This window comes from Lissotriton vulgaris, chromosome 1_1 (genome assembly GCF_964263255.1).
Source record: "Lissotriton vulgaris chromosome 1_1, aLisVul1.2, whole genome shotgun sequence".
Classification (NCBI taxonomy): domain Eukaryota; kingdom Metazoa; phylum Chordata; class Amphibia; order Caudata; family Salamandridae; genus Lissotriton; species Lissotriton vulgaris.
In genome coordinates this window covers 2,132,197,565-2,132,216,571 of record NC_141685.1, presented here as the reverse complement: position 1 = coordinate 2,132,216,571, position 19,007 = coordinate 2,132,197,565, and the positions used below count along the sequence as shown (strand labels likewise).

General features: G+C 42.1%; 1 protein-coding gene across 7 annotated transcripts in view; it reads left to right on the top strand.

The window, feature by feature from the left end:
* Positions 1 to 16,793, top strand: part of CNOT2 (CCR4-NOT transcription complex subunit 2) — a 429,881-nt gene extending 413,088 nt beyond the window's left edge. For 2 of the 7 annotated variants that reach the window (XM_086921913.1, XM_086921922.1), the window contains exons 15-18: positions 1,521 to 1,665; positions 11,056 to 11,127; positions 14,195 to 14,261; positions 15,681 to 16,793. In XM_086921913.1, coding sequence (XP_086778039.1) covers positions 1,521 to 1,665; positions 11,056 to 11,127; positions 14,195 to 14,260 — 283 coding nt within the window. In that variant the 3' untranslated portion in view covers position 14,261; positions 15,681 to 16,793. The remainder of the gene's footprint in view (positions 1 to 1,520; positions 1,666 to 11,055; positions 11,128 to 14,194; positions 14,262 to 15,680) is intronic. The other 5 variants (XM_086921898.1, XM_086921906.1, XM_086921930.1 and 2 more) reach the window with 3 other exon arrangements.
* The last annotated feature ends 2,214 nt before the right edge of the window (positions 16,794 to 19,007 follow it).

The following is a 19,007-nucleotide window of genomic DNA, read 5'->3' as shown; positions in this document are numbered from 1 at the left end:
TCATTGTGCTACTTAGATTTGTTGCAATGTTCATAAATCAAGGATTGTCAGAGTTTGGGATACATTCAGGAACAGGCGAGAAAAGACACTTGATTCTGCTTCATATTCTGTATAAGAAACTTGACCCAAGGCACATATTCTTACAGTGAGGACACTGAGCAAAATTGGAACAACGGTTGGAGCTTTAACTGTTGAACCTGTGAAGTTTCTAAAAGTATTTGCAGAGACGGAAGAAGAATGTGGCTTAAAAGATTTAAAAATACTGTGTGCATGTGTGGAAAGCGAGTTCTGACTGTCACACGTTTGACGATCTTCAGTACAGTGAGTACAAGACATCAGTCCTGCTAAATGACCTTCCATTGACGTCATATTCTGTGCGTGGACACGTTAATAGAGTATTCTTCTTGATCAGAAGTTGTGTAAATGTTTTGGATCATGCATATGTAGAGAAAGATCTGTGTGAATTTTGTTGGGAAGATATTGATGGGATGCTAAAATCAGGAAATTTCCAAAGCCTATACCCACATAACTTACACATACATGTACTTGCAAAACCTGTGCTACAAAATGATGTCCCTGTCAATATACTCTTTTCAAATGTACAACATTATGCAAATGTACTACGAGCGATTGCCAAAACAAAAAGATGAAGTGAACTACGAAAATGTGATGAACATATTTTTTTCATATTCAGATCATAAACATTGTTTTGTGTTTACATAAAATGATTAGAAACCATTATTTGTTTAATTTCTATATGTGTCTTTTCCTGAAGGGCTATTTTCTGTATTTATAAGACTACTTGACCCCAAAAACCTATGTTTTGATACCAAAATGAAGTATACAGGTCTCATGGTTCCTGAAAAATAACATCATCACGGCAACACATCTGCCATTTATTTAAATGTAATCCGTAACAATTTGGCCCAGAGCAGCAATGTCTAACCAAGCTAAAAATCTTCTCTAATGATCCAAAAACATAGATGAAAATCTCTAGACAACAATTTTTTTTTTACGGAGGTGTATCAGGGAGCCAGAATTAGTAAAAGCAATTTGGCATGTGAGCCTGAGGAACAATAAAGGACGAAACATAATATTTGTACTAAATCATCGAACTTGGTGAGTGTAAGTCTCAATTCAGCTGGATCCAGGCCATATTTTCAAGATAGCCATATAAGATAAACAAACTACAGTGAATCTAAAGCAATATGTCTGGAAAATCTGGCATTTGTCTGAACCTCCTGGACTTGTGCAGGACCCCACTGCTTTAGAGGTACAGTATTCCAAATATTTTTTGAGACAGAGGCTTAAGAATCCCCCATATAACCACATTTTCAACAGCACTACCAAATTTAATGTAATGTATGGCATTCACTGTTCTCACTTTTAAGTCCAGAATCACATCTCAATATTGCTTAACAAGTATGCAGTATACTTTGCATGATGACTCTTGCTGTCTTTATTTAAACTGTTCACAATGTTTAAAATCTAACATACATTTATTATCTATAATGTGATAGATTTAACAGGGATTGGAGGTACCACAAAGAAGAACGAGTATGGATAACGAGGGCACCTGGCATGGAACCAACTCTGAAAACGAATACTTATGAAAGGGGAACATACTACTTCTTTGACTGTCTTAACTGGAGGAAAGTAGCAAAGGTATTACCTGTCCTATTGTTATTCATGCTTTGCTAGTCTCACTGCTAAAATACTCTTAAAAATGTAATATTTTCGTTTAGCTGCACAGTTACATTTGTTCTACTTGATACGTTTGTGCTTGCAACTTAGGTTTGCATTTATTGGACATATAATACCTTGCAAAGGTGTTTGAAGTTAGTAATGTGCAACTAGAGCGCAGTAGCTGTAGTAAAACTGCTTTCTAGGTGAGTACAGTTTTGTATATCAATATATTGCCTGCATTTAGAAATATGAGTTGCTAGTGACTTTAAGTAAGTCCCACAGAGAGCACCTTGCCATGCACTAAATTGTTTTCTCTGATCAGATGTTCTGATTTTAGATGGTAACAGTAAAGTTCCTTTCAATAGCAGTTGTAAACATTTTCACTTGCATTAGGCTGTCCGACAAAGTAATCTGCCATCACTTTCAATTTGCTTCAACTACAACCTTAGGGGTGTTAAATGTCTTTTATCGCATACACTATCATCAGTGGTCTCTAGACACGTAACTGAATAAGCAGCAAATGTACTAAAACCCAATAGTATGCATTAAAATCGAAAAGGCCAAGATGATAAGATGAAATGACTGGGTAGAAGTCTCTGAGCGTAGGCAAACCTGAGAGTGAATTCCAGAGTCTTGCAGCTGAACCAATGAATCTACGGCTACCCTCTTTTTTGTTCTTAAACCTCCAAGCAAGTAAGTCGACAAGGAAGGTCAAAATTTCCTCATAGGGATGCGTTTTTAGAGGTTTTTCTGATAATGCTTGGGGAGTTGCTTTCTATAGCCTTACGAATAAGACTGCTTAAACCGATATGCACGGCAAGATTGGAAGCCAATGTAATTTGTAATGCAGCGTACTGGCATGGGCTGTATGTTGATTCCTGATAATCAGTTGCCATATTTTGAATGATCTGACACTTTTGTAAGGGATATTTAGGTAGTGCCAGTCGGAGGGGTTTCTCCTATCCCCTCGAGCTCTAACCACAGTATGCTTGCAGTCTGAAGATTACAAAGGAATGATCTTCTGTGTGATTTCATTATGAAATGTAATCATCTTTATTTTTAGTAACTCGCAATTTTCTACTCTACATCTGGACAGTCAGAAGCTAAAGAAGTTTCAAGGAGAGGTTTCTATAATTGACTATATGCGAACTATGAACAAGACACCTGAAACCTAGACTAATGTATCACAATCCAATTTGTCAGCTGGTGCCAGGCCTAAAGGACAACAGACAGTTTATGCGAGTCAACATCAGCTTGAACTGACAACAGGCTCTGTGACCATTTTGAGCCTACATATTTAAGGAGCTTTGACATTTGCATTGTTACTATCCAGGGCCCAGCACCTGTGTAAAGTGATGTGGGAGGTGGGGGGGTGTCATCTCTCTGCCACAGACTGTAGAATGGACTCTGTACATGGAGGATGGCTTTCACATCTCCAGATTGATGTGGCTCACTTTTCTTGATGGAATAAAAAAAAAAAGAAAATTATTTATGCATTTTTATATAGCGCGGACTTTACCCGAAGGCGTCAGAGCGCTTCACAATAGGAACAGAAAATTACAAGTGAACAAATTACAAAAGCAGACGATAAGTTACATGAGGTAAAAGGGACAATTGTGAGCAAACAAAATACATGAGGTAGCAAACAGTGCATTACAGGAGGAAAGAGTGACAAGTGTGCAGGTTACAAGAGAAAACAAAGTACAATTAGAGGTAATATACTGCAATATATGCTAGACACAGAGGCACAAGAACAAACGTTACGTAGGCAATGGTGGCACTTGTGCAAGTATCAAAAGCAAACAAAATGTGAGAGGTAGCAAACAGTGTGTTACAAGAGAAAAGTGGCGTGTGCATGTTACAAAAGAGTACCAAACACAGGTACAAGAATAATACTGCAATAAATGGCATACACTCCAAACACACTGGGAAGGCACTTCCATAATCATGGAGAATAGAGTTTTCAGTAATAGGAGGTCTTCCTTCAGATAATTGAGAGGGCGTGAATTACTTTTGGAGGTGTCTTTGGAAGAGGAGAACTTTGAGGTCCATTTTGAAGACCTGGGAGAAGGTGGTGGTCCAGAGCTAAGGCGGAAGTGAGTTCCAGATTCTCACTGCGTTGCCTGAAAAGGATTGGGCCATCGATCTTTCCTACTTGAAATTGGGAGGTTCAAGCAGTAGATTTTCCGCATTACGTGATGGTCTAGAGCCTCCAGAGAGTTTCAGTTTATTCGCCAGGTAGCGAGGAGAGGAGGAGTGCAAGGCTTTGTGGGTGATACAGGCAATCTTGTAGATGGCTCTAGCCTCGATGGGAAGCCAGCGGACGGTGGATAACATTGGTGTGATGTGGTCGCTTCTTGTGGCCCCATAAATGAAACGAGCTGCTGAATGGAGAACAGATCTAAGGGAGGACAAGTGAAATTTTGGGAGGCCAGTAAGAAGAGAATTGCAGTAGTCCAGTCTGGAGAGGACGAGCGATTGCACCAGGGTTTTACGGTCCTGCTCTGGGAAAAAGCGACAAATTCCCCAAAGAAGGCACAGTTGGTATCGAGCACACTTTGCAATGGCATTGATGTGGGAGATTAGATTGAGTTTTTTGTCGAGTATGACACCAAGGGATTTTGCGCTGTCGACAATGATGGGCTTATTGTTAAGTAGATTCATCTGATCCATCCATGATTCAACCGGTGGAGGAGAGAGTGAGGAGGAGAGAAGGAATTCAGTTTTGGAGGGATTCAGAATAAGTTGATGAATTGACATCCAGTTTTGAATGGAGTCGAGAGTAGAGCTTAGGATGGAGAGATTGTGAGTGCAGGCAACCTTGAGGTAGATTTGAGTGTCATCTGCATAGAGATGATAGTGGATCCCGGATTTACTTAGGAGATTTCCCAGTGGTTCTAAATAGAGATTGAACAATGTGGGTGCAAGTATAGAGCCTTGAGGAACACCTTGACCTACCGCCACAGGAGATGAAAGACTATTCACTATTTTGATCATTTGGGATCTATTTGAGTGGAAGGAGGCAAACCATTTAAGCACAGTGCCCTCCATGCCCATTCTCTGTTGAAGAGGGTGTTGTGATTGACAGTATCAATGGCTGCAGAAAGGTTTAGGCGAATTAGAAGACTGGACCCCCCCAATCGAGTATCCTCAGCGCATCATCAACCACTTGCAGTAGGGCTGTTTCAATGCTGCAGTTTTGGATGAAGCCCGACTGACAATTGTCAAGAAGATCATTGTCCTTGATATGACGAGAGAGTTGTTTCACTACACATCTTTCTGTGATCTTCGCAAGAAAGGGTAGATTAGTGATGGGGCGGAAGTTGTTGAGGTCATACGCATCAGCAGTGGGTTTTTTAAGCAGAGGGGTGACCTGCCCAGTTTTGAAGGAGACAGGAAGGGAGCCTTGACAGGGGGAGAGGTTGACCAGAGTGGTCCAATAGGAACGGGAATGGGTATAGAAGTCAATGGCACTGGGGATAGGGTCCAGAGAATGGTTGGAGGGCTTTGTTTCGCGGATGCACTTGAGGAGGGCATCTTCAGATAATGAGTCAAAGTTCTGCCAAATGTCTGAGATTTGAGAGGGGTAGGATGAGCAACCTGATCCACAAGTGATTTAACTTTTTCATCGAAGAATATAGCGAAATCCGCTGTTTTCTTTGTAGAATCCTCCAACTTGGAGGTTGGGGGAGAGCAGTTGGGAATCTTGATGAGATCAAATAGTTTTTTGGGTCTATTTTTGGCTGAGTCAAGAAGGGTTTTAAAGTGTGATGCTTTCCCAAGAAAGATGTGCTTGTGGTAGTTGGATCTTGCTGAACGAAGCGGGCCACATTATCTGTGGAGGACACTTGCCTCCATTGTTTCTCCAGGAATCTTAGCTGCTTCCTTTCTTCATGAAGGGATTTGTTGAACCAAGGTGCAGAGGAGTGGGCCTTATCTTTCTGCTTTTGAGTGGAGCGACGTTATTGATTTTGGCTGCAAGGACCTTGAGGCATTGGGAGGTGAGTTTGTCAACATCTAGGTTCGGGTCTAGCCTTGGAAGTGATAACAAAGCTATTTCATAGAGGGGACCGACATCAATATTTTTCGCATCACGGAACCAGGAGGCAGCCCTCTTAGGTTGGCCAAGAGTTATAGAGTGTGATAGGTGAAGAGAGAATGGGATGAGGAGGTGGTCAGACCAGTCTCCATGAATAGGGGTAGTGATAGAGAGCATGGCTGCTTTAGAAATAACACGGTCCAGGATTGAGCCATTAGAGTGTGTTGATTCTGTGCAGTGTTGGATAAGATCATTTGCAGAGAGGAAGGTGGCCAGCGAGTTCACCGAAGAGTCATGCAGTACGCCCCAGTGGATATTGAAGTCACCCACGAAGGTCTGATTGTCACTTCGCGAGTATTGGTCGCTGATGAGGTCAGTGAGTTCCTCCATAAACGAAGGTCCACTACCAGGAGGGCTGTAAATGACATGGAATCTGAGGGGTGAGAGGTGGTGCAATTGAAGCTCAAGAGAAAGGCATTCAAAGGTGTGGAAGGAGCTGATAGGAGAAGCCTTAAGTTGAAGGGAGTTTCTAAAGATGACTGCAACACCTCCCCCAATGTTGTCAGTTCTGTCATTCCTAAATATAGAATAGCCTGTGGGTAATAGGAGATCAAACATAGAGTGAGAGGTATCTCTGAACCAGGTCTCTGTGAGGAAGATCATGTCAATATTGTGAAAGGTGATGGTATCGAAGATTTCAAGTTTGTGTTGTACTGCAGATCTGCAGTTGTGGAGCAGACAGCGCAGCTCTGTCAAGACTGTTTTGGTGACGGGGCACTTGGGCTCTGAAGGGTGATCGGGATATTGTACTTATGCAGGGGTGCTCGGGAGGGTTTAGGTGGATGCCTGGTTCTGACAGAGGAGATTAATCGGAATAGTATAGGTAGTAGGGTTACTAGGGGATGCAGGTTGAAGAAGGGTGGCGTTCAAGGGCTTGTGTGAGTTAACAAAGTTTGCGGACGACAGGTTGAGCTTGGCTGTATTGGGGTGAGTGGGCGAGGTGCAACTCGTGGGAGGTTGGGAAGGAAATCTTGGAGCTTAAAAGTGAAATGGCAGCTACAAGTTGGGAGATGGAGGTGATAAGAGAGTAAGGCAGAGCACGGAAGGTTGGGTGGCTCGATGGAAACAGGAGGGAGTGGAATTGGTGAAAGGCAGGGAGAGGTGGGGGGGGCGGGAGTTGGGTTGGGGTATGGGGTTCAAGAGTGGGGAGAGGTGGAGGTTGAGAGCGGAAGTTGGTGAATCGGAGGTGAAGGGAGAGTTGTCTTTGTTGGCGTTGCAAGAGGGAGAGGAATTGAGGACCTATTTAGGGGGAGATGGGTGTGAAACAAAGCAGTAAGGTGGAAGGAGAGGGGAGGACTGTGTGGGGTCATGGGAATGTAGGAGGTTTGGGAGGAAAAGAGGCGAGGTGGTTGTAGAGGTCCTGTCAGCTAGGAGAGGTGGCTGTGAGGGAATGGGCATCTGGTAGAGTGAGGGGGGTGAGAGAAAGGGAAGTTGAGGAAAGGAAGTGGTTCTGCTGGGCCCGAGGGAGGGAAATGGAAAAGAGTTACCAAGGGGGGAAAGGGAGTAGCACAGCATTGCTGGAGGAGTGGGAGGGAGGAGAGAGATGCAGTGGGTTTGTGGAGAAATTGGGGTGAATAACGACGGGAAGAAGGGGGTAGAAAAGAGGGGGGAGGGAGGAATAAGGGGAGCGTAGGGAAAGTTAACCGGGGGAGAAGGTTGGAGGAGAGGTGTACTAAAAAGGGGAGTAACAGGAAGGAATATGGGGGAGGAGAAGAGATTGGAGTACCGGGATGGTGCAGAATGGACGATGTGCGTATTAGCAACAGGAAAAGCTGAAGTAATGCAGGGTGGGGCATACTGTGAAGGGGAGGAATAGAAGAGGAGGTCATAGGGGAGGGGGAGGGGAGAGGGCTGACCTGTGCTTCTCGAGAGTGCATCCGATTGGAGTGTAGGGGGTCAGGGGAGGAAAAAGGGAGTAATGGGTGGAGCTAGAAGGAGAGTCCGGGGAAAACCCGGTTGCAGAGTAGGGGAGTAGGGAGGGGAAGAGTTGGTCAAAGAGCGAGAGACAGGTGTCTTTGCCTTGGATCATGACAGTACCGGTGTTATAGAGTGAGATAGTGAGGTAGCCCTTGAAACACGTAGAGGGGGAGATTTTTGGTTGCTTCCCATGAGGGATAGAGGAGGAGGAAGTGACGTTAAGGGAATTGTATAAGCTGGTGGACCAAGAGGGGGTGGCTATGTTGAGAAAGTGAGGCGGAGAAGGGTGGAGGGGATATGAGAAGGGTGTTACTAGGAAAGAGATGGTGAGGAGAAGTAAAAGGGCATAAAGGGGGCACATATTCCAGATGTTGGGTGAAGATATCAGAGCTAATGTGCCGTCCGGGAAGTGAGGTGGGTATTTGTTGGGCCCTTCATCTAGGAATACATGAGGCCACCTGGCACTAGGTAATATTTACAAGGGAATTGTTTACAAATGATAGGACCAACTTGGCCACTTCCAGATCCTTCACAAAGCAAAAATAATTGAAGTAGAACAGAATATAAACGAACACCCAGTGGCCATTGGTGAACACTGTACTTAACACCAGCCTGTTAACAGAACCACATTCGTCACCAACCGCATTGTACGCCCATGATCTCTAAGCTCCTGAGAATCACTAACGTTAGGGGCAAAGAGCATAGGGTGGAGCAAAATCTCACTAGCAAAATCTAAATATGCACAACAACCTTGTCATCTTAAGACTACCTGCAGAGGTACTCGGAACAATGTGTGGAAATCATATTACATGAGAAACATTTCCTAGCACCACATATACGTACAAGGGCCTGGTGCCCTACAAACTGCGCAGGCTCCCTGGCTAACTGGCCCTGAATCCATAGTGTCAATGGTGCTGCCAATGCAGCGGGAGTCCTAACTCAATCGGAACTGTCCCCACGGATTAAGTTACCTAAATGGTGCAGCTGGCACTACTTGCTGCGAAGCTGTAAAAGGTCTAAACAATGCAGCTGGCATTACTTGCTGCGCAGCTGTAAAAGGCCTAAACGGTGTCGCTGGCACTACTTGCTGCGCAGCTGTTAATGGCCTAAACGGTGCAGCTGGCACTACTTGCACAGCTGTAAAAAGGCCTAAACGGTGCAGCTGGCACTACTTGCTGCGCAGCTGTAAAAGGCCTAAACGGTCCAGCTGGCACAACTTGCTGCGCAGCTGTAGCTTAAGTATTTCATGAGCGCCTCTTCCAATGGTTTACTAGGAAATGTAATTAAAATTGCACTGTAAGTTGTACCATTTAACCCAAATTCTACAAACGTTGCAACTTTGCTTGCTGGCTCAGTGCATTTGAGGGGTGAATATATTTGCATTTTACCACTTTCTGAAAGGAAACCGAGAGGGATGGAAAAACCCACTGGAAGGGGTGGCCTGGGGCAGTGGAGGGGCCCCGCCCCTTTTGGTGTTCCCCTTCTCTTGAGCTTTCATCCAGTATCGTTTTTCCCCGAGTTTCGTTTTCTTCCTCTCGTGGCCAATTCCCTCTCCGCTTCGAGTTTCGTTTCTTCTTCTTCTCCCTGTTGTCACTGGGTGGGAATTGAAGCAGGTGCTCCTAAATGTATTCAGCGCACAGAGGGGGGTAGTTTCTAGCCTCGGGAGCGGCAAATGTAAACCGAAGCCAAAGATTCCCCGAACTATATGAACATTTTCACAGTGTGCCTAATAGGAAATGGTAAAGCGAGATAGGTCACCCCAGAGTAATTTAAGTTGCCTGGGAGCGCGTTGGGCACTGTGCGCGCGAAGTTAAGGCTCCGCTGGGCTGCCTAACATGAGAGCAGTTGGCTGCTTTACTGCTGCAGTCAGCCCATGTCTACTGTGACTGGGACTTTTGACGGCTGCTGGGATGAGTTCGTACTAGCAGGGCACTCACCGATGGGGGGCTCCCTCCACGCAGGCTCCGGGGGGTCTCCGCTCCGGCGATGCTCAGCAACACAGGCACATCCCGGGCACCGGTCCGTCTGCTCTCTAGGAGTCCTAGTTGCGTCTCCTTCCCTCTCAGGTCTGCCCAGACGGCGCGGTCACCCTCCCGGGCTGATCCCCTGCGGAGACCCAGAGGGGTGAAGCCGCTGTGTCTGCGGGTGGAACCCAGCACTGCAGTATAGCGCCCACACGCCAAATGTAGCGCTCACCTGGCGCCTTCCCACTGCAACAACGTGGCACTGTGGCTGTAGCTCGTGTACAGCACCTTCTTGCAGTATAGCGCCCACGCAGCTCCTTCTCCTTCCTGTTGCAGGTGCAGGGGTCGCCACTGCAATATAGCGCCTACACTCTGGGAATAGCGTTTAAGTAGCTCGTTCCTCCAGAAACCTTCATGCGGGACCCAGCCACACAGAGGCTGCAGTGAGCACACTATCCTCTCAGCAGGTGTAGGGCCTTCTGGTTTCAGAGGCACAATTTACATACATCTAGCAATAGGTAATGTTGTTGCAATGCAAAAGAGGTAAATGTGATCAGTTTGAGTTAATTGTCATTTTTTAAATGAAAATAAGTGCTTTCAAATTTGGATTGAGTTAGTTACATGTTATAGCATAGATAGTGTTGGCTTCATTCTTATATAGTAAGTTAAACTCCTACTTACATTTACACCGTTCATGTTTTTTATTCATTAATTTGAAGAACAGATAGGCTCCTTTCTCCTGAACAATTCTTGTTTAATATGTTACAGATTAAAAAGGAAATACACTGGTTACAATCCATAATGATTGGCAATGTATTTATAAAAACTCACATTTGTTACCATTTATATATAAGAAAAAAAGCGACCACCCTCAATAGAAAATCTCACTTTGTATGTATACAATCACTGTGAGATTGGTTGATGTAGTTAATGGCCAATTGAGAAAATGTAAAAGTGTTATGATAAAGATCAGTTTATTTAGTTATTATTAGATAGTACTAATGTTTACCAGTTAAAACTTAAAAACATTCACAATTCCTGCTGCTCTATAGACCATAGATGGTCTGATAGTATCTGGGCTTTTAAGTTCTCAAACAGACAGTTCCCTATAATCTATATTGACATATAAGGTTTTCAGTTGAAAGCTATAAAATCTCAGGCAGCTCCTTAAGATGCATCTTGGATGTACACTTTTACAATATGTAGGTAAATCAACTGCTACATTCGAAGATATGATTTTCCAAAGTCCCTGTTGTCAGTGGCAAATAAGTAATTGAGGATGACACAGTAGTATGTTATGCCACGGCACAATAATTGCAATTTTGTGTTCATTTAGTACATGTGCTTTCTTTCCTTAGATGCCTTATTGTTCTCCTACTCTTTTTGCAGGCTAAGGAGGGGGAGGGTTCCAGTCACCACCAGAGCTCACTGGGTCCCACTGCCTATTGCGCCTACAAAAACGTAAGAAAACATTAGGGTATCCAAATAAAACGTTTTGCTAAAACAGACAAAACTGCCCTTTTATTGGTTGGTAGAGCAACGTTTAAGTATTGTGCCCCAAGAATGCAGGACATGCAATGGTTTAATTTTTGGCAGTTTTAAGGTTGTGGCCCCATTTTGTGGGTGTTGGTGAAGGAGAGGTAATACTTGATTCAAGTTTTCATGTTGCTAGTTTTGGGTGGTATGTTTCATTTTGCATACCTATATGGACTTAAAGATGTGGTTCAGTATAACATGTTTTTATTTGCATACCTTCTCTCCTTCAGATGGTGTAGAAATACAGTAGTGCATCTGGAAATTATTAGGACTAGAGCATTTTAAAATTATGAGATTAAGTTAAAGCTTTCGATCGCTAAATGCCTTGCTTGCTCTTTGCCAGAGTTTTAGGACTTTGGTTACATTGTCTAGATTACTCCTATGTTTGCAGCACCTTTCTTCCGATTTGCAGCACCTTTATTCCTGTTTGGCTTTCCATCCGTGTTGTCTCATTTCTCCACCAATAGAGATGAATGTTTGATCAGCATCTTTGTTGCGTTCTTGCAACTTTATCTTGTTAGAGTTTTTCATTTTCAAGGAACCTTATCTTCCATGTGCATCTCTTGCGCCCCGGGAACCACTTCACTTGTTGTGGAATTTGTTTAATTGTGAATGTGTTTCTTAGTTTGTGAAACTATCTAGTTCCCAAAGTATTAAAATGGCCATAGAGTTTCAACTTGTAGATCGCGTTGGAAGCATGAGCTATACATGACACAACTGAAAGCCAACTTTTCAATGTTATTTTAAACCATATTAATGAATCATGGGTTTTATAAGTAAGCAACTGCAGCTTCTTAAAGTGAACAATAATAATAAAATAATGAAATGATTTATAAAGCTCATGGTTACTCTATTTGGAGTGTCCCTGTGCTACTCATACTGAAACCAGTACTGACACTTAAGTAACCGGCTGGACCAACCTATGGTTGCGTAAAGGACCAGGCCTTAACAGGCAGCACGTTTCCAAAACATTTCCGCACTAATGTGTCCTTGAAAATAAACAACTGTGACTTTTGAACTAATATATATTTGGGGCATTGCAAGTATGAATCTGTAGGGCGCACATGCTTGCAGTCTATTCCTGTTGTGTTTAATATGACCAAATACAAGCATTTTACATTTGTTTTATTTTAAATGCAGCAGCTCTTGTGAAAGATATCAAAATAGCACTAATAGGATCAGAAGTCCATACGCTATTGGCAGTATGGGCACCAGTAGCCCCTCTTAACTAGCGGCTTCATTGCAATACTTATCCCAATTTGATGAGGCCTGATTGAGGAATAGGAAGCCTTGAAAGTTTCCAGCAAGTAGGACCATCTATCTTCCAAGTTTTCAGTTAGGGTCACCCCGGATGGCATTGCATCTACAGTAAATGAGGCTGTGCTGGATGGTGTCAAGTTTTCTATATTTTTGTCTTTTTGGAACTGTTGACCATAAATCACTTTAAATTCACATCGTTTCCTGAATGAACTCTGTTTTACTTTCTATATTTGAGTTTTTTGTGCAGCACTTGTACAGCCTGATGGCACTTTACATTTTATTCTGTGATCAAACTCTTCATGGAAGTTGCGCTCACTTCTAATGTTACATCTTCAACTCCATGTTTTGAAACAAGTTAAAACTTTGTAACATTCAAGTTACAAGTTGGACCCAAAAAGACTAGTTTAGGTATCACTACACTTCACATCACATCTTGCCAAAATGCTAACACTGCCTAAAGTAAACAGTGACAAAATGGTCAGTTAGCTTAATGTTCGTAGTCTGCTGATGGTAACTCCAAGATGCTTAAGGTACTTAGTGACTACCACATTAACAAACCGTTGTTCCACCCAGATCTATGCTCTTAATCCCGCCAATTATTTGGATCTTTAACCTCCCCCTGGCATTCAGAATGCTAGAAAAGACACACTTTCTTCAAACATACCTTCCACCTCATGAATATGTGGTCCCCCTCCAGTCGGCTTAACTACTCCCAAATGCCTCTTCAACTAACCACCGTCAGAAGACCTGTCCTGAGCCCTTGGGCTTTTTCATGCTTTTACATTCCAAGTAGTGTACACGTTTGGCATTCTTCTCACTCATTTATTTCATAGTGAAGCATGGCAAAACCTCATCTGCCATATGTAGATCTATTCAGGTTGTAATAAAATAGATGCTAGAAGCTGCTCTGCCATGGCTGTGTTTGATATTGTGTACAATGTTTGCCAGGGTACAATTTGAAAAACCTGTTAGTTGTGTTTGTAGGATTACATCTATTAGAGGCCATTTTATGTTCTGCCTTTGGCCTGATAATGAACTCTGTTTCTCTTTATCGCCTCATTTCATAAAAATTCAACCCGTTATATTTTTGTGGGTCCATGAGCTTTTAAGGGTATTTTGTCAGGATACAGGATTTTACGGAGTGCTTGCTGTTAGCATGACCCCAAAGCTATCCCAGTGTGTCCAAGCTTTTTAATTTCTAAATGTCAAACTTTTTGGTTCAGTTTTGGAATGTAAACCCATGTTTTTCTATGAATGTGTTCTCATTATGATCTAGATATACTTGCTTGCAATTTGGTTGAGAAAGAAATGGGTCTCTATAACCTAGGGCCCATATAACGTTGACACAGCAAGCAAGCGGGGAGATGATGTTAATGGAGAATTGGTCCTTTCAGTAGGCTATCCAAATTAACGTTTCCCATTGCACTGGGTATCATTTCAAAGGTTCACATGATGAGTAGCTATTATCCCCATTAAATGATAATGTAGCCACTTTTATATATTTTTTTAGTTCTATAGGCAGCTCCCTGCCTCGTTGACAAACGCATCCAGACATCTTAACATAAGCGATGTGATTGGTACACATTAATATGACCTTTATGTGCTACCTGGCACACACAAAATGGACCAGTATGAAGTAATGTGACAACTATACCAGCATGACAGTTCCTCTAAAACCACTAAAACCTTCTAGAGAATATCAGAAATAACATTTTCTTTTGTTTTAATGTAGGCTGAGTATTACTACTCACCATGTGAACTTGTGAAGTGCTGCTCAGTAGATGGAGTTTTCTTTTAAGGTGATTGTTGTTTCTTGTACTCTTTCAAATTCCTCCTATGAAGAGATTTAACGTTAATCTTTTTGAAGAGTTAGACAATGTCTGGGGCATTGAAAACCACATTAAACAATGTATTTCTAGTATTGTAAAAAGAAGCATGATTTGTATGTCACTCTTCCTCTTGCCCTTCACTCAAACCTCACACCCCACCTCCCCCACTTATTACCTGTCAGTTTAAAGCCCAATAAGTAGTCTTTACAACATTAGATTCATATTTTGACACTTATGGGATTTTTTTCCCATTGACATTTCAGCGTCTTTGTAAGCCTGTGTGTGTGTGTGTGTGTGTGTGTGTGTGTGTGTGTTTTAAGAAAAAGTCCGATACAAATCACATCGCAAAACACCTACTACCCTTAGGTTTTCCTATAAATTTAAACCGAAACAAAGGGCAAGTAGAAGTAATAACTGAATCAATAAGATCAACAGCATTAACATTATCTTGATTACACGTTGTCTCTATTAATCTAGAAGTTCATAAGTATGGTAACTGCAGTTTTCACTAATGCAATCTCCATATCAAATATTACAACCATGTGCTCCAAGTTCAATCTTTAAAATAATTCATACGTCTTTAAAGAAGATCATAGACACGAAGGTAGAGGAAAACTCAAAGAATCAGACAGGAAAATGAATCCCGAAAATAAGACATCCAAGCGTAAATACAGGCATCTGATGAGTCTTTCGACCAGAGTATTCTCACATAGTGATCAGCACAGTCAATTATTGTAAAGATGGAACTTGGAGCACATTATTGCAATTTTTGAAATTGGGATTACATTGATGAAAGCTACTCCTGACCTTCATGATTATTAATGGCGTGTGCTCAAGAATGTTAAAAACATTTATCTTACTGACTCTAAGACCACCTCTACTTGCTCTTTGTTTTGTTCAATATAGATGTATATGTGTGTGTATCTAAAAAAAAATACGATCGGTCATTGTTCTGTTCTTTGTTATCAGTGTCCTTTGAGAATCTTATTTGCTTGAATGATGAAGCTGATCATCCAAATCTACTACATTACACAAAGAATTAGTCATTGCTCCAGAATAGATGGCATACGCTTAGTCTTGTTTGAGGCAATTTCTGCCACGTCGTCCTCATTTAGTGACTTCATGTGCTCTGCTTCTCTGTTTAAGTTGTATTAAGCTGATAAGTCTCCTTTTCCATAGTGTATCCAAGCACTACATTCCTGGTTCAAAATACCTGAAATTATGAGTTGCAGAACTGCACGGAAGTACATGTGTAAATTAAATATCCCTCTTGCTTTAGTCCCATTATTGTGGGACTAGAGCTACATGTTGGTGTAAATTGTGCAAATGTAACATTGAAAATAGCCCAACAAAGTCCAACCTTTCATACTGTTGTTTTCTCTCTGGCAGGAGTTTCACCTGGAGTACGACAAACTAGAAGAAAGGCCTCACCTGCCCTCAACTTTCAACTACAATCCTGCTCAGCAAGCCTTCTAAAGACTTACCTATTCATGGGGTATGGCTGTCTCAGCACAAAACTCACCATAACTGCAGAACTAATGTGGATCAGACATCCTGGTTTTTATTCCTTGAGGATCTGGCAATTGTCTCTTGCAGAGGGATCACCATTGAGGTCCTGCCTTACTGATTATGTGCTGCCCAACAACTATAATTCTATTTGTTTTTCTTTAGTTTGAGCAGGGTCGGAAATTTATTTCTCGCCAGCAGACAGACTAGGGTCTGTATACACATACAGTACAGTACTGACATGCGTTTACCACTTTGTTTCCAAAATGTTAAAAAAGAAAAAAGGCAAAGTTTCATTGTTCATTGTAGCACTATTTGATAATAAAAACAACAAATGTTTGTGCATTTTATGTAAAGATCCTTCTCATATTTCAATTTGAAAGATGAGTAAGGTCTGCTCCCTTCATTTTACTTCCCCCTTCTGTTTTCCAAGGGCAGTTTTCGCCATGCTTAAATGCAAGAATATTTGACTGTTTATGAGAAAGATATTGCCACAACCTCTGAACAGTTGACAGAGTTGTGCATTACTGAGCTTCATCTTTCCAAAATGAGCAAAACACTGTCCAGTCTTTGTTACTATTTTGTAATAAATGTGTACATTTTTTTTAAATTTTTGGACATCACATGAATAAAGGTATGTATGTACGAATGTGTATATATTATATATATATGACATCTATTTTGGAAAATATTTGCCCTGCTGTACCTCATTTTTAGGAGGTGTGCATGGATGCAATATATGAAAACGGGACATTCTGGAACTGCTGGTCAGGGGACTCCTTTGTCGCCCTGTGCACTAAGGGGCCAGATTTTCAGCAGCCGAGAACATCCATACCCAAGTGAACGTGATGGGACTTAAAACAGTGAACGGAGACAATTCACTCTGGCTGTTTGAACAGCAGCGTTTCATAGGAAGAAATAAAACAGATCAATCTTGTATTTTCTGACCACACAAAGGCTTCTTCTATTTGTAATAAAGTAGAAAAGCTCTCCTCACTGCAGTGTTGACTTTGATTTCAGAATGATTGTTAAATATTTTCCTGAACTACAGTAATAAGCTACTGAAATGTTAAAAATCACTCCGTTGGGCATTTCAAATAATTGTGAAGCGCTTTATCTGTGTTTCACAGGATCATGTATTTTCTATGTTTTCGAGGTTACAAAACATGTTTTTATAAGAAATAAGTATAGATCTCTTATAATATAAATGTCTTGTTAAAAAATATATGCATGAAAGTGAAATTCTTGTGTGCAAATTTTTAATAAGGTGTTGTTGGGAAATATAAATTCCTATATTTTGAAGATTTTATCCATTCTAGCACTGCTGTTCGTATTTGGCATGTTCCGAGCACTTTAAGATATCACTCTTACGTATTGTCCCTGGTATACGTCTAATTTTAGGGAAGTACGCAGACTCTCCACTATCCAGTCAAAAATAGAGGCAGTGGCGAAGAATGACTGTGATGCACTTTTGCATGCCGCTTGTTACCCAAACTTGTGATGGTTGATGTCACTGTATGCTTGAGGGTAAAAAAACTGAACGAACATAGGAGCCACAGAAAGAAGCAGGTTGTGCAGAGACACGGCACAAATAGTTTGTGCCCAGGTGTGCATGCCTAGGTTTGTATATGTTAGAACTTCAAAGCTAGAGTAATTCAGTTGTCAGCTGTGTGTGCAACAGGAATGCAAGATGCAAACAACTGATAAAACTGCCTCTTCTGTTCATTCAAGCATACTAATACTTTTTCTGCTAGGTGCTGCCTTTTCCCATGCATGTTTTAAATGGGCTCAGGAAGAAAAATTACAACTAAAATGCTGCTGTCGCATATAGTTTTTTATTTGACACTGCGTAGACATTTGCTGTTTGTCTGGAACAAAGAGACCAGATTTCCAATCTTGGCTTACTCTTTAACTTAGATCGTATGGTCCTGTGCATTTATAAACTAAAAGAACGAGCACTTAAAACTAATAATTAGTGGTACAATTCACTGTGTGTTGTTAATTAATTGAGCATTCTGTTCACACATGATATTTTTTCCATTCTTATAGATACTTCTAACTGCAGATTCATCACCTTTAAATATCCTCTGGTGCAAGACTGGATCTGGAATAATTTTCTTTTCACGCCTTCGTATGTGAATCTGGAGCTAGCTCCTACTTTTTTCTTGTCAGTTGACAAGCCTTTTTTCCAAACTTTTCCAGTGACTGAGGAAACATCCCCTCCTAAAAAGACAATGCTTAAGCCTTGCAAGAACTGTTGCAAGCAAATGACTGTGAATGGTCTCTGCAAAGTATGCTTCTGGTGTCTAGGTTGGGCCATGACACCAATTTGTGCTGGGATTGTGCCCTGATGAAGGTGCTATGCGACCGGAAAGATAAGCTGTATGTCTATGAACACTGTAGGAAGTCTTGTTAGGCCTGTTCCCATCCTGCTCGAAGTCAAGGACATGGACTGGTTGCTACTATCAGGCCAGTCCTGTGACCGGTCATCTTTGTGATCCAAGTCTTCCGGTAAGTCCAAATCAAAGAAGAAACATGAAGTACTAGCTGGTCTTAACTCCGCCTAGCCATGCTGCCTCTGAGAAGTTGTTAGGATGTAAAGGTGTCTCCAGGTCTTTGTTATGGTCATCTACTAAGGAACCTATTCCGCAGCTGGTCTCTGTGCACCCCAAATTTCTGGGTTAGTTGGCAAAGCCAAAACAGATTGAGGAATTCTAGGATGCCATACTCCATATATTTTCCACCCTAGCGGCTCCCTCTGGTGAGCCTTCATGTTGGGTTGATGCCTATGGGTCCACGCTCAGCCAGTCTGGTGTTCTTAAAACTGATCATCGCCGGCTTTGGAGCCAACTCCTTGCCCAGCACCTTGATTCATTCCAGTTCCTGCCACTTCAACCCCAGCACTTACTTAAAGCCTATTGTCCTGTCTGACCCCAAGCTGAATCCTTTTCGACCTCGGCTGAAGCAGTGTTATGTCTGACGTTCCCGGCCCAACTAGACTCCTTGCCAAGGAGCTCTCCTCCACTGCTCCACATACTTTTTGGGTTGGATTGTGACCAGAGCCAACCCCTTTTGGACAGTGATGGTTATGGTGAGGACGGGTTTTGGCTCACCATCCTACTAACTTTAAAATGGAACTACAAGAGGCCGGTGGGCTGGGAACTTCTTTGACATAGGGCTAGTCTCACCCCATCCTTTCCACTAAGGAAT